The sequence below is a fragment of the Chlorocebus sabaeus genome, chromosome X (genome assembly GCF_047675955.1).
Source record: "Chlorocebus sabaeus isolate Y175 chromosome X, mChlSab1.0.hap1, whole genome shotgun sequence".
NCBI lineage: Eukaryota > Metazoa > Chordata > Mammalia > Primates > Cercopithecidae > Chlorocebus > Chlorocebus sabaeus.
The window spans coordinates 117,099,034-117,114,807 of NC_132933.1; the positions used below are offsets into that span (position 1 = coordinate 117,099,034).

General features: G+C 36.4%; 1 protein-coding gene across 1 annotated transcript; it reads right to left on the reverse strand.

Moving 5' to 3' along the window:
* Positions 1–268: 268 nt before the first annotated feature.
* LOC103231785 (E3 ubiquitin-protein ligase SIAH1-like) lies at positions 269–1,102 on the reverse strand. The gene has a single exon (XM_007991393.3). The coding sequence runs from the start codon at positions 1,100–1,102 to the stop codon at positions 269–271; it is 834 nt and encodes a 277-aa protein (XP_007989584.1).
* Between the last annotated feature and the right edge of the window lie 14,672 nt (positions 1,103–15,774).

The following is a 15,774-nucleotide window of genomic DNA, read 5'->3' on the forward strand; positions in this document are numbered from 1 at the left end:
CCAAAAACAAAGAAAACATTATTTTTCAATACCATCTACAACACAAAATTCAAAATTAATTTATAATGCTTTCTTTCTTAATGCAAAATATGCCCATCTTTATATATACTAATGTTACTACACACAACTGTTTCTGTATTTAACAGTCTTCTATTTATGTGTTGAGCTTATACTTGTGAAGAGTTCCAGGTTGGCAGGCACATGGGTAGCTTCTTTTCTGTGAAATTAAACAGTTTTAACACTGAATAGAAAATGTTCCACTGCCATTTCAACACTTATTAATCGTTGCATTGATGCTTAAATCGCCATTTTCTGCAAAATGCAGTGCAGTGTTGCCACCAAAGATTAAGCAGTCTCTATTCTTAATGGTTTTTGCTATGTCCTCATGAATAGGTAGAGGAGTCGCTTCCCAAGTCAGTTGTCGCCGATGACCCTTTAGCTCAAGTCGGTAAGTAAAATTTTCAGCTTCCTTGCGTGTTCCTATCAGCTGTACAGTTGCGAAGAACTGCTGGTCGCCATTGTGATCCTCCTGTTTCTGCAAAACTAACATGAAGTGAAAACCGTAACAGGACTGTATCATAACCCAATCGAAAGCGCCAGCAAGATGAATGTTGGTAGCAAGGAAAATTATATCCTCTCCCTCTATTGTTGTAATGCACTTATGCATATTCGTCAGATGAGGCATTATAGCATCCACAGTGCCTTGCCATTTACAGGGAGTACCAGGGCACAGGCAGGGATAAAGCCTAAACTTACAGACTTCTTCGTGATCTGCTTTTTCTGTGTGTGGCAGAGTTATTTCACATCCCAAACAGGCGTATCTACACGGGAAAAGTACAAAGTCAGCCACTTTCTCCATAGCCAAGTTGCGAATGAATCCCAAGGGGCCTCGGCAAATTGGACAAGATATGAGTTTTGAATGGCAGCTGCTACAAACAAGATGGCCTCTCGGACACTGAAGAATTGGTGGTAACGCGTAGTCTAAGCAAACCGGACACTGGAAGAAACTTGCCAAGTCAATGCTGGATCTAGTCGTGTCAGACTGGGCAGGCGCCTTACCGGGTGGCGACGAGGTATCCAATGAAGCAGTCTGTTCGCTCATTTCTGCAGCTGGAGAGCTCGCCTCAGACCCCAGTCCCGTCACCAACGTATTCTGTCACCAATCACTCCAACAATGCCACCGTGGACAGTGCCACTGCCTGCCTCTTTGCAGTGGCGAAACAAACGGGACACCCTGGGCCTCCTCAGTCACGCTACAGAATGCCTCTAGCAAGGGTCGCCCGCTTCCCCACCAGCCGCCATCACCTCGTGAGTGCTCAAGCTTGGCGCCTCACCGGCTAATGTCATCTCGCGAGTCCTCGAGCCTGGCTTCCCACTGGCCACTGTCATCTCACGAGACTTCAAGCCTGGCTCCCCACTGGCCACCGTCATCTCGGGAGTCCTGGAGCCCGCCTCCCCACCGGCCACCCTCATCTCGTGAGTCCTCGAGCCCGCTGTGTGTTACTTGTTTTTCTTTTTTTTTTTTGAGATGGTGTTTCGCTCTTGTCACCCAGGCTGGAGTGCAATGGCGCCATCTTGGCTCACTGCAGCCTCTGCCTCCTGGAGGTGATTGTTTACCTTAGCCTCCTGAGTAGCTGGGATTACAGGCACTACCACCACACCCAGCTAATTTTTGTATTTTTAGTAGAGACTGGGTTTGACTATGTTGGCCAGAATGGTCTCAGTCTCTTGACCTCATGATCCGCCCCCCTTGACCTCCCAAAGTGCTGGGATTACAGGCGTGAGGCACCCTGCTGGGTGCGCGCACGCGCACGCGCGTGTGTGAGATGGAGTCTCCCTCTGTCGCCCAGGCTGGAGTGCAATGGCGCGATCTTGGCTCACTGCAACCTCTGTCTCCCAGATTCAAGTGATTCTCCTGCCTCCCTGCCTCTGCCTCCTGAGTAGCTGGGATTACAGGTGCGGGCCACCGAGCCCGGCTAATTTTTATATTTTTAGTAGAGACAGGGGTTTCACCATATTGGTCAGGCTGGTCTCGAACTCCTGAGCTCGTGATCTGTGTGCCTCAGCCTCCTAAATTACCGGGATTACAGGTATGAGCCACCACACCCGGCCCGTGCATTACTTTCTAACAGAAGCTCTCACTATTTACAAATAAATAGCTTGAGAATTGCTTACTAAGTCCTAGAGATCAAACCAGAACTTACTGCTTTAGGTTTGTTTTTGATGCTATCATTACCAATTAAACTTTCATTTGAATATTTATAAATGAGATTCAACATTCAGGGATTTTCTCTCAGTAGCAGATGGTTTTATGCCTGTAATCTCAACTATCAGGAGGCTGAGGCAGGAGAATCGCTTGAACCCAAAAGACAGAGGTTGCAGTGAGCCAAGATCACGCCATTGCACTCCAGCCTGGGCAACAAGAGTGAAACACTGTCCAAAAAAAAAAAAAAAAAAAAATAATTAAAAAATAATTTCTTCAAAATTTTGTTTTAAAATGAAATATATTATCTTGAACTTCATTTTATACAGTAGTCTTTGAAACTCACTCTTTTTAATCTTTTGGAAGATTGCCTACAGAGTATTTAAATTATTTTTCTAGAGTTTCATGTCCTCCATCTCTTCAAAAATGAATATACACAGATATAAATTTGTATATATGCACACATAGAATGGGCATATATCTACTATAGGCAATGTACTATAAATATGTGCATTCAAATGAGTCTGCTTTATCCCACAAAAGCCAGATGATAAATTAAGAAAGCATTTCAGAGCACTGAGAAAAATAGGTCAATAATTGTCTTCAGATAAATTGAATGGGAAAGAAGGGGGAAAAAAAGACAGCTTGGCACCGTGACTCACACCTGTAATCCCAGGACTTTGGGAGGCTGGTGGATTACAAGGTCAGGAGTTCAAGACCAGCGTGGACAACATGGTGAAACCCCATCTCTACTAAAAATACAGGCATGTGGTGGCACATGCCTGTAATCCCAGCTACTCAGGAGGCTGAGGCAAGAGAATCGCTTGAACTTGGGAAGCAGAAGTTGCAGTGAGCCAAGATCACGCCATTGCACTCTAGCCTGGGTGACAGAGAGTCTGTCTCAAAAAAAAAAAAAAAAAAACTAAAGACTATTAATGAAAAATTTTGCTACAACGGTAATTAATGCATGTTTTACTGTTATTTATTGCATAAAAAAATCTCAAAAAAACTTGGATAGGAAGAAAAAGTAATTTAATCTTAAAGCAGCACATTGTTACTACTATTGTTTATAATTCTTTTTTAACATTTGTTGATTGTTTATAAATGGCCATAACATTTAAATACATTGATGAAATAATCTCACTTCTTGGAATTTATCTTAAAAAATATATATATATATAAAATTTTTTGAGACAGAGTTTCACTCTTGTTGCCCAGGTTGGAATGCAATGGTGCAGTCTTGGGTCACTGCAACCTCTGCCTCCTCAGTTCAAGCGATTATCCTGCCTCAGCCTCCTGAGTAGCTGGGATTACAGGCACCTGCAACTATGCCCAGCTAATTTTTATATATTTTTAAGTACAGATGGGGTTTCACCACATTGGCCAGGCTGGACTCGAACTCCTGACGTCAGGTAATCCACCCACCTTGGCCTCCCAAAGTGCTAGGATTATAGGCATGAGTCACTGCACCTGGCCAAGAAAATATTTCAAACATAAGCAATATAGATTAAGAAACTTTTGTTGTTAGTACTAGTATGGTCCAGACCTTGCCTCATCATATTTTTGGTATCTGAAAAAGCTATTTTCCAAAAATTTATATTATAATTGGAAAAGTTTTAAACTTACATATATATGATTTCTGTTGACTTTCAATTTATCCTTTTAGATATCCTAAATTGAAATAACATCTGCTTGAAATGACAGATATTTCCATTTCCTTTTCTTTTTATAATTAATTAAGGTATAGATGATATACAAAATACAGCACATATTTAATTAAACAATTCTGTGAGTTTGAACATAGGCATACACCTGTGAAACCATCATCACAATCAAGGTAATAGACATATTCATCGCTCCCAAAAGTTTCTTTGTGCTCATTTGTGTTTTGTTAGTTTTTGTGGTAAGAACACATTGTAAGATCTACTCTTAATAAATGTTTTAAATGCACAATGAAATATTAACTAAAGGCACAATGTTGTACAATGCTGGGTCCGTCCCATAGACCCTGGCCAAGTGACAGATGAAAGGAGTACTTGGACACAGGTATGCAGTGTAAGAGCAACTAGGGGACTGCACGGCACTAAGGGCCGAAGAAAGAGCAGTCTCGATAAGCTGGGGCTGCTTGCTTTTATTCAGTACAGATATAATGCCAAAAGCCTGGAGTCAACACAGTCTGTGGGTAATTAACATTATTATCCCCCCATTCAGGGAGCATTCTCGTGCGCCGATGATCTAAGGTCGGTTTCCAGACAACATAAGTAAACAAGCCTATTTGGGATAAATTTCCCTACACTTCCTTGTACCTATTCTTTGCCCTCTGCCTCAGTGTCAGAGAACAGCTGCCTTCAGCTTATTCTCCCCCAAAGCTATGCAGAGCCTTCTGACTTTCAGAAGGCCTGCTCCTTTCCCTATAGCTTCTCCTACCACTCTGACCCATCTCCTACAGTATAATATTAAATAGATCCCTAGAATTTATTCATCTTGCACAATTGAAACTTTGTACCTGTTGAACAACAACTTCCCTGTTCCAAGGTGAGCAGGTATATGCAAACCTACCCCCAGCAGCCAAGGGAGATGAGAGGTCCAAGAAGGAGGCTGACAAATCCAGTTTCTCAGAAAGAAATGTTTAATGGGGACTTATGAACAGAAGTGTTGCCTTAGATGGCTGCAACACGGTGAATCCCAGCACTACTCTCCAGAAAGTATCTTTTGTACAGCAAACTTTTAGGGTAAAAACACGTGCAGCTGATCACATCCCAGACTTCCTTGCAAAAACTGATGACAACTGAGGAAGGTAGATAAGCATCTTTATGAAGTGTTATCTATGCCACAGGTATTGTCTAAAGAACTTGCTGCAAAACACCTTGATATGCCAGAGTCAAACATGGGTCATCATGGTGGTTTCACTTCAATATGGCATTACACTTGCCATGCCACAGGCTGTTTCTTTTACATCCTCATTTCCCCCTCCTCACAACCCCTGGTGGCCACTAGTCTATTCTCTGCTTCTATGAGTTTGATTTTTTAAGATTCCATTTATAAGTGAGATCATATAGTACTTACGTTTTTGTGTCTGGTTTATTTCATTTAGCATAATGTCCTCTAGGTTTATCCATGTTATCACATATGGGAGAACTTTCTTTTTGAAGGTTAAATAATATTGTATATATATATGTATATCATGGAATATTATTTAACCTTCAAATATATATATATGCAAAAAATATACGTATGTATAATACCATATATTCTTTATCCACTTATCCGTTGATAGACAATAAGTTTGTTTCCATATCTTGGCTATGGTGAATAAACTTGCAGTGGATGTGGTAGAACACACATATCTTTAAGATCCGAATTTCAAATTTTTGAAAATATACATAGAGGATGTAATTGATGCATCATATAGTACTTTTGTTTTTAATATTTTTTGGGAAATCTCTATACTGTTTTCTATAACAATTGCACCACTTTACATTTCCACCAACAGTGTACAACGGTTCTAATGCCTCCACATCCTTAGCAACATTTATCATATTTTTTACAAAAATAGTTTATTTTTAATAGCCATCTTAACAGGTGTGAGGGGATATTTCATTGTGATTTGTATTTGCATTTTCCTGATGATTAGTGATGTCGAGCATCTTAACATATACCTTTTGGCTATTTGTATGTCTTCTATAGAAAAAATGTCTATTCAGGTCCTTTGCCCATTTTTTAATTGGGTTACTTTTTGTTTTTACTGTTTTCTACTCAGTTGTATAAGTTTTTCATATATCAGATATGTGGTTTACAAGTATTTTCTCCAATCTCTAGGTTGCCTTTTTATTCTCTTGATTTTTTTCATTTGCTGTGCAAGTGCTTTTTAGTTTGATATAGTCCCACTTGTCTATGCTTTTGTTGTCTGTACCTTTGGTGTCATACCCAGAAAACCATTGCCAAAAATAATCTCAGAAACTTTTATATTAGATTTTCTTCTGGGAGTTTTATAGTTTTACGTTTTATGTTGAAGTTTTTAACCTATTTCAAGTTGATTTTATTTGTGTATTGTATAAATAAGGGTCTAGTTTCATTCTTTTGCATGTGAATTTCCAGTTTTCCCAAGATCATTTATTGAGGAGACATCTTTTTCATGTTTTATATTCTTGGCACTCCCATCAAAGATCACTTGACCACATATGTATAGGTTTATTTCTGGGTTCTCTATTCTGTTTCATTGGAATCTGTATCTGTTTTCATGCCAATAACATGCTATTTACATTACTATAGCTCTGTTACATACTTTGAAATCAGGAACAGTGATGCTTCCAGCTTTGATCTTCTTCCTCAAGATTACTTTGGCCGTTTGAGGTCTTTTTGGGTCTATATATATTTTAATTTACTGTCACTACAGGTTTTCAGATATTTTTTATTACATCTTTAAAATTTTCTCTTTGGATTTTGATAGTGTTGCATTTAATCTGTAAATTTCCTTGGGAAGTATGGACATTTTAAAAATATTGAGTCTTCCAACTTTGACCATGGAAATCTCTTCATTATTTCATTAATCTATTTTCATAATTTTATTAATTTTTTTGTCAATGTTTTGTAGTTTTCAGCAAACAGGACCAGGTTGCCCACACCTGTGATTCTTTTCAGCATAGAACTGAAAGTCCTAGCCAGAGCAGTTAGTCAATAAAAAGAAATAAAAGCCATCCAAATTCCAAAAGCAAAAAGAAGAATTATCTCTGTTTGCAGATGACATGATTCTGTGTTTAAAAAAACCATAAATATTCCACAAAATGTTACAACTAATAAATGAATTTATTAAAGCTTCAGGATAAAAAAACTAATATACAAAAATCAGTTGTGTTTCTATACAATAACAGCAAACTATCTGAAAAGGAAATTTAGAAAGCAATCTTATTTGCAATAGCATCAGAAGGAATAAAATATGTAAGATTAAATTTAACCAAGGAGATGAAATATTTGAACAATACTCCTTTTCTAAAGTGTCTTCTTGCTGTCTCTTTTCCTGGTTTTGACCATTTGAAATGAGCATATAGAGCAAAGTTTATAAATGGTATTCAAAGCAAGTTCCATTGCTGTCTTTATTGGGAACCCCTTTTGTATTTACCATTACATTAGTTGTTTTCTATTGTCCTATTAAGGATAATTTCTATCTTAATAGAAGTATATTTTTATTCCTTATTTAATAAGATTATTCATAAATCAGAATTTTATTTTGCATTTTGCCAAAATGCTTTTTCACAATCTATCTACAAATTGCTTCTGTATCTCACATCTTTTAATGCTTGTGTTTCTCACATCTTGAGACCTATTAATCTTACATTAATAGGTTTTCCAAAAACTTAATCATTCTTGTATTTCAGTCCAATCTTACTCGATCACTGGGTATCATCCCCTTTTAAAAATATCTTTCAAGAATGTAAAATAGGCCGGGTGCAGTGGCTCACGCCTGTGATCCCAGTACTTTGGGAGGGTGAGGTGGGTGGATCACCTGAAATCGGGAGTTCGAGACCAGCCTGACCAACGTGGAGAAACCCTGTCTGTACTAAAAATTCAAAATTAGCCGAATGTGGTGGCACATGCCTGTAATCCTCGCTACTCAGGAGGCTGAGGCAGGAGAAACGCTTGAACTCAAGAGGCGGAGGTTGCAGTGAGCCGAGATCACGCCATTGCACTCTGCCTCAACAACAACAACAAAAAAATGTAAAATAATTTATACTAATTATAGAAAGTAAAACAGAGAGTCATGAAGTGAAAAGTTAAAGGTTTGCATGTTTCAACAACTAGAATTTCAGAGATAACTATTACTAAAATTTATTTTTTGTATTTAAATTGACATATTATAGTTGTACATATTTATGGGGTAATAATTTTGTTTCCTACATATATATGTTGTATAATGATCAAATCAGGGTATTTGGCATATCCATCACCTCATGCACTTATTTATTTGTAATGAAAACATTCAAAAGCCTCTCTTCTAACCATTTTGTAATATAGGATACCTTACTGTTATCCCTGTCATACTGTGCAATAGGACAAACTTATTTCTCCTCTCTAATTATAACTTTGACCCATTGATCAACCTCTCCTTCCCATCCTCCCTGCCCTTCTTCTTTTCTCCCCAGTCTCTGGTAATCACAGTTCTACTCTGTATGCTTCTATGATAGTAACTTTTTCATTTAGATTCCACATATGAGAGAGATCACGTGGTATTTGTCTTTCTGGGTCTGGCTTATTTCGCTTAGTGTAATGTCCTCCAGGTTCATCCATGTTGTTGCAAGTAACAAAATTTCACTCATTTTTTATGGCTGAATGGTATTCCATTGTGAATGTATAACTTTTTTATTTTTTTTTAATCCATTCATGCGTTGTTGGACACTTGGGTTGATTCTACATCTTGGCTAATGTAAATACTGCTGCAATAATCGTGGGACTGCAGATGTCTCTTTAACACACTGATTTTATTTCGTTGGGGTATATACTCAGTAGTGGCATTGCTGGATCATATGGAAGTTCTATTTTTAATTTTTTGAGGAAACTTCATACTGTTTTCCATAATGGCTGTAATAATTTGCAATCCCACCAACAGTGTATAAATGTTCCCCTTTTCTCCACATTCTCACCAACACTTGTTTCTTTTGTCTTTTTGAGAATAGTCATTCACACTGAAGTGAAGTGTTCTCCATTGTGGCTTTCATTCTTATTTTCCTGACAATTAGTGATGTCCAGCATTTTTTCATGTACCTGTTGGCCATTCGTATTTCTTCTTTTGAGAAATATCTATTAAGGTATTTGCCCATTTTTTTAGTTGGGTCATTTGTGGGTTTTTTAAAAATTTTGTTTTCTTTTTGCTGCTAAATTTCTTAATTATTTTGAATATTAACTTCTTGTCAGATGTATAGTTTGCAAATATTTTCTTCCATTCTATAGGTTGTCTCTTCACTGTTTTTTCCTTTCCTGTGCCAAAGCTTTTTAGTTTGACATAAAATCCCATTTCTCTATTTTTTGCTTTTGTTGCCTATACTTGTGAGGTCTTATTTTAAAAATCCTTGCTCAGCTCAATGTCATAAAGTATTTCCCTAATGTTTTATTTTAAAATAATAGTTTTAAAGTTTTGTGTCTTACATTTACATTTAAGAATTTTGTTGTTGTTGTTGTTGTTGTTGTTTGAGACAGGGTCTCTCTCTCTCTGTCTATCACCCAGGCTAGAGTGCAGTAGCGCAATCTCAGCTCACTGCAGCCTCAGTCTGACTCAAGTGATCCTCCCACCTCAGCTTCCCAAGTAGCTAGGACTACAGGCATGTGCCACCACCCCAGGCTAGTTTTAACATGTTTTTGTGGAGATGGGAGCCTCACTGTGTTGCCCAGGCTGGTCTCAAACTCTTGGGCTCAAACAATCCTCCTGCCTTGGCCTGCCAAAGTTCTGGGATTACAGGTGTGAAACACCCTGCCCAGGCAACGATTACGTTTTTGATCAATTTTCACTTGACTTGTGTATATGGTTAGAGGTAGGGGATGTAGTCTCATTCTTCTGCATGTGGGTATCTAATTTTCTCAGACTGTCTTTTTGCTAAATTATGTTCTTGGCACCTTTGTCAAAAATCAGTTGGCTATAGGTGCATGAATTTTTGGGGGTGCTGTCTGTTTGGTTCCATTGGTCTATGTGTCTGTTTTTATGCCAGTACCATGCTGCTTTGTTTACTTTAGCTTTGGAGTACATTTTAAAGTCAGGTAGTGTGATGCCTCCAGCTTTCTTTTGTTTGTTTATTACATTTTTTTTTTGCTCAAGATTGCTTTGGTATTCAGGGCTTTTTGTGGTTTTGCACAAATTTTAGGACTGTTTTTTCTATTTCTGTGAAAAATATCCTTGGTATGTGGATGAGGATTGCATTAAATTTGTACATCACTTTAGGTAATATAACCATTTTATTTATTTATTTATTTTTTGAGACGGAGTCTTGCTCTATCACCCAGGCTGGAGTGCAGTGGCCGGATCTCAGCTCACTGCAATCTCCGCCTCCCGGGTTCACGCCATTCTCCTGCCTCAGTGTCCCGAGTAGCTGGGACTACAGGCGCCCGCCACCTCACCCAGCTAGTTTTTTTTTTTTTTTTTTTTTTTTTGTATTTTTTAGTAAAGACGGGGTTTCACTGTGTTAGCCAGGATGGTTGATCTCCTGACCTCGTGATCCGCCCGTCTCGGCCTCCCAAAGTGCTGGGATTACAGGCTTGAGCCACCGCGCCCGGCAACCATTTTAACAATAATAATTCTTCTAACTCATGAACATTGGAACATTTCTTATATACTTGTTCAAACAGCAGTGCATATTCAAACATTTTCTAAAGACATAAACACACCCACATACATATAAATACATCAGATGAAAATTTTATAAAACAGTACTTGCCCTTATTACATATGAGACAGTCTGACATCTATTCTATTCTACTTTCTTTCGAAAATATTCTGGTACTGATGACGTTAAATGATCTTGTGACCCAAAAATGAGTCACAAGCTAAAGTATGAAATTAATTGCTCTAGGGGCCTTATCACAAGACAAATAAGGTATTTGGTTTAAATATATACAAACAATGAAGTGGGATGTTTCCAGTCTCCTGGATGTACTGTGAGATGTTTTTAAAAATTTGTAAAATGCAAATAACTGAAACTACTGTATCTATAGTATACATTTTTCAGAACTTTTGCTTTCACATGTTGAAGAAGCTCTAAATTACCTTGAGAACACAAAACTCTTGTATTTTACACCCCAAAATATTAGCTTACTCTGATATTACTACTTCCAAATGAGTGGTTTCCTTCTAGATACCTGACTTATCTGTGCGTTGCAGAGCCAAGAGTGTCTCATGTTTGTGATATTCCTTAAAACATTTATTATGAGAATAAAATGCCATATTGGGTATTTGCTTTGATCCACACATTTTGCTAAGTACTCACTTTAAAAAAATCTCGTGGTACTTTTACTAAGTCTCATCCCAGGAATACTACACTCCTAAAAATATATTTCCTAGGAGTGTACATCTACTACTGTCAAGTGACAACTGAGAAAATCTTGACATTTTATTTCACTTCTAAAAGTCTTAAGAATGAATAAAATATGGAGACCCCTTTAATTTGATTACACATTTGTAATCCCTAATATAGGTCATTTGGTCATTGGTACCTGGCTAGGGACATAAGGTTCTGTGTTCAGGGCTCTGTTTATGGCAAGCTGATATTGAGAGTTCAGGGACAATGTTAACATTATTTACATGGGTATATTAGCTTCAATTTAAAAATTAGTACCTGTCCTTTATAAATCAATCTTAGTACAACAAAAATTTTAGATAGAGGGTGCTAATTTTTGATATTAATATCAAAAATTACTAAGATATGATAGGTATGCTCATTGTACATTAAAATACACAATTTTTAATGCTTCACATATTGAATGTTTTATAGGAAACTAAAATTCGTGGGTAGATATGAGGGTACTATAACATAACAATATTAATATTACTTTTTAAATGAAAAGCTGAATTGAGCACACAATTTAGGAATGCTATGAATAAGAATGATCGTCGACAGTTAATAAGTGTACTGAAAATAATTATAAATTTATTAGTTCTCTGTTAATTATTTCAAATAAGCTATTGGAAGAATTATCATTTGACTGAATATTTTAAAAATATTTTCAACTTTATGTGAATTATTTTATACTATAATTAGATCTAATGGGAAAACAACTAGATTTAGAACTGGCTTCATATTTAATTTCAAGTGAGAGTAATGTTAATTTTCAGGACTAATTGCTTATCTTAGAAAATTAGTCTTCAGTTTGTCTGTCATTGGGTACATATATGTTGTAGATGTAGTTTTATTTGTTGTTAAAAGAAGATGATCTAATGAATCCCAGAAGTCAACTAGAGAAGAGTTTCTTCAAAAGTCAATATCAGATCTGTGCTAAATGTTTGGTGAGGAAGATTTATAAGTTTATTATGGTGAATTTCATTAGCTGTATGAATTTTCATGATAATTAACTTAAAAGTATATAATTCAGAGTTATTTGGTATAAGTAGAAAAATATCATAAAATATTTTTTGAGTAGTAATGTAGTGTAGGAGTTGTTGCCTACTTAAATTTTAAATATTATGTAACACGTCCACATGAAGTAATCTTAAAAACATAATGTTGGGTAATGGTGAGTAAATATCAAGCCATAGATGTGTATATGTGTGTGTGTGTGTGTGTGTGCACGTGTATGTGTTTATAGTCCTTGGGGGAAGATGTACAGTAGTTTTTTAGTTGTCTTTAAAAAAATTTTATATTAATTAACTATTTTATTTTATTTTTTTGAGATAGAGTCTCACTCTGTCACCCAGGCTGGAGTGCAGTGGTGTAATCTCGGCTCACTGCAACTTCCACCTCCCAGGTTCAAGCAAGTCTCCTGACTGAGCCACCTGAGTAGCTGGGATTACAGTCATGTGCCACCATGCCCCACTGATTTTTGCATTTTTAGTAGAAACGAGATTTCACCATGTTGGCCAAGCTGGCCTTGAACTACCGACCTCAGGTGATCCACCTGCCTCAGCCTTTCAAAGTACTAAGATTACATGAACTTTATTTTTCGTACAGTTTTAGATTGAAAGAAACATTGCACAGGTATTACAGAGAGTTCTTTTTTCCCAGCCTTAGTTTCCGTCTGTATTAACATTTGACATTAGTATAGTGTATTTGTTACAAATACTGAACAAATATTGCTATACTGTTATTAACTAAAATACATAGTTTATTTTGATTTCCTTGGTTTGTACCTACTTTCCATTTTCTGTTCCAAGACCTCATTCTGGGTAGATGTGTTATTTACATTTCCTGTCTCCTGTCTCCTTTTGTCTGAAAATTTTTCAGATTATTTTTGACAACTTTGATAGTTTTGAGGAGTAATATTCAAGTATTTTGTAGAATGTCCCTTTTTAGGAATTTGTTTGATGTGATTGTCATTATTACACTGGGGTTACAATTTTTTGGAAGGAAGACCAGAGATGTAAAAACCATTTTTTTCACATAGTATCAAGTGTACATACTGTCAACATGATTTATGATTGTTGATGTTGACCTTGATTACTTGTCTGAAGTGGTGTTGCTCTGGCTTCTTCACCATAAAGGTGTTCCCCCCTCCCCCATCTATACTACACTCCTTGGGAGGAAGTCACCATACACAGTCCGTGCCTAAGGAGTAGTTCCACCTCTTTTAAGGTGTGGTTGATACTCAAATTATTTGGACTTGTTCTACCAAGGAGATTTGTTTACATTTTCTTATTTATACATTTATTCAAGGTGTATTTATATCAGTAAGGATTCATGGATATTTCTTTTATATTTTGGACTATAATCCAATAGTACTTCACTTATTTTGTTGCTCAAAATTTCCAGCTTTGGCATTGAAAGCTCTTTCAGCCGGCTCCTGTGCCATTTCGATGTACCCCCATCATTGTTTGTGGATTTTGTTTTTTTGTTGGTGGTAGTTTTTTTGTGTGTGTGTGAACACTTTTTCCTCCTTTTCTGGCACTGGAGTATGTTCCAGGTGAATCTTGTATACTTCCTGTCCCAGTTCTAGGTCAGCAATTTCTTCAAGAAGCCATGGTTCTTTGTATCATAGAATGGTATTAGAAACCAAGATCTGGAGTGAGGCACGCTCATTAATACTGAAATGCTGTTTCTTTGAGGTCCTATTAGAAGACAGAGCAAAGAAATATATGCGTGTATATTAATCTGTGTATGTATACATATCTATAAATATTTCTACATGTAAACATATGTATCTAAATTAAGTTAAACATGGATTCTTACTAATGTTCCCAATGCTAATTCATTACAAAATGAATCATTCTAGCCTCCTTCCCTTTGTGATCTGTTATATTCCATTCCAACACTGAGATACCTGGCTCCTACCATCTGCCACTCATTTACTTAATTGTCCAATTTTAATATACATGCATGACAGTATCAGAATTGTCTATCTGTACTCCCATGGGAAACAACTTTATTGACTAAAGTGTAATACTTATGTAAAATCCCCTTGCCTTTATTATTACATACTGTATTAATTTCCAAGTTAACTTAAATCTGCACTATCTCTTCAACTCCCTTCCATGTGGTTGTTTCACACACTTGTAATATAGTTTGATTATCTTTACACAGTTTGCATGTTTTTCTAAGATCCCCCAAACTCCTACACAGTTTTTAAAAAAAACTTAAAAACGTTAAGTTTCACTACCTGTGTAAAAAGTTATATAGGTTTTGCAAATGCATAATATCATGTACCTACTATTACATTATTTGTGGAATAGTTTCATCACCCTCAAATTCCTTGTGTTTCACAGGACCTTGTAGTTCAAGTCTACCAGTGATAAATTCCCTCAGTATTTCTTTGTCTAACAAGTCTTCATTTCCCCTTTCTTTTGAAAAACACATTTTGCTGGATGTAGAATTCTACCTTAGTGTTCTTTTTTTCCCTTCAACATTTTAAATATTTTGTTCCATTCTCTTCTTGCTTTTATGGTTTCTGATGAGAAGAATTCCAATGTAAATATTATCCTTGTTCTTCTATAAGAAAGGTAGGTTTTTTTCCTATGACTTCTTTCAAGATTTTATCTCAATTTTTGATATCATAGCCTAGTGAATTTTTTTTTTTTTTTTTTTTTTTTTTTTTTTTTGCTGTTCTTCTTGGTGTTCTTCTGGGTGTTCTCTGAGATTTCTGAATTTGATTTGGTATCTGCTGTTAATTTGGAAAATTCTCAACCATTATTAGTTCAAGTGGTTCTTCTATTCCTTTCCCTCTTGTTTCTTCTCTAGGATTCTCATTATACATATTTTGTATCTTTTGCGACTGTCCCTCAATTCTTGCATATTCCGTTCCTTTTTAACATTTCTTTTACTCTTGACATTTCAGTTTGGGAAGTTTCTATTGATATGTCTTTAATTTCACAATTTTTTACTCTTGACATTTCAGTTTGGGAAGTTTCCATTGATATGTCTTTAATTTCACAATTTCTGTCCTCAGATATGTCTAGTATACTAATGAGCCCATCAAAGACATTCTTTATTTCTGTCACACTGTTTCAGTTTTCTAGCATTTTCTTGTGATTGTTTCATATAATTTTACTGTATTTGCTTATATTACCCATCTGTTTTTTCACATTGTCTATTTCAACATCAGAGCCTATAATGTGAATTAGACTTATTTTAAACTCACAATATGATCATTCCAAAATGTACAGCATATCTGCGTCTGGTTCTGATGCTTGATTTGTCTTTTCAGATTGTGTTTTTCTTCCTTTTAGCATGCGTTATAATTCTTTTCCCTAAAGTTGGATATGATGTAGTGGGTAGTAAGGGCTAAGTTTCAAAAGTGGTTCTTATCCTTTTATTTTCTCTCCTTAGAGGAGACAGAAAAGCTTTTGGGTGCTGGAGTTGGCTAATAGATGCCTTTACCCAGTTATAAGGCTCTAATGAAGTAGATTTCTTTGGCTAGTAGGCTTTTATTATGGAGAATGCCCT

Coding starts and splice junctions, on each gene's coding strand:
- LOC103231785 (XM_007991393.3), bottom strand. CDS start 1,102: ATGAGCGAACAGACTGCTTCATTGGATACCTCGTCGCCACCCGGTAAG.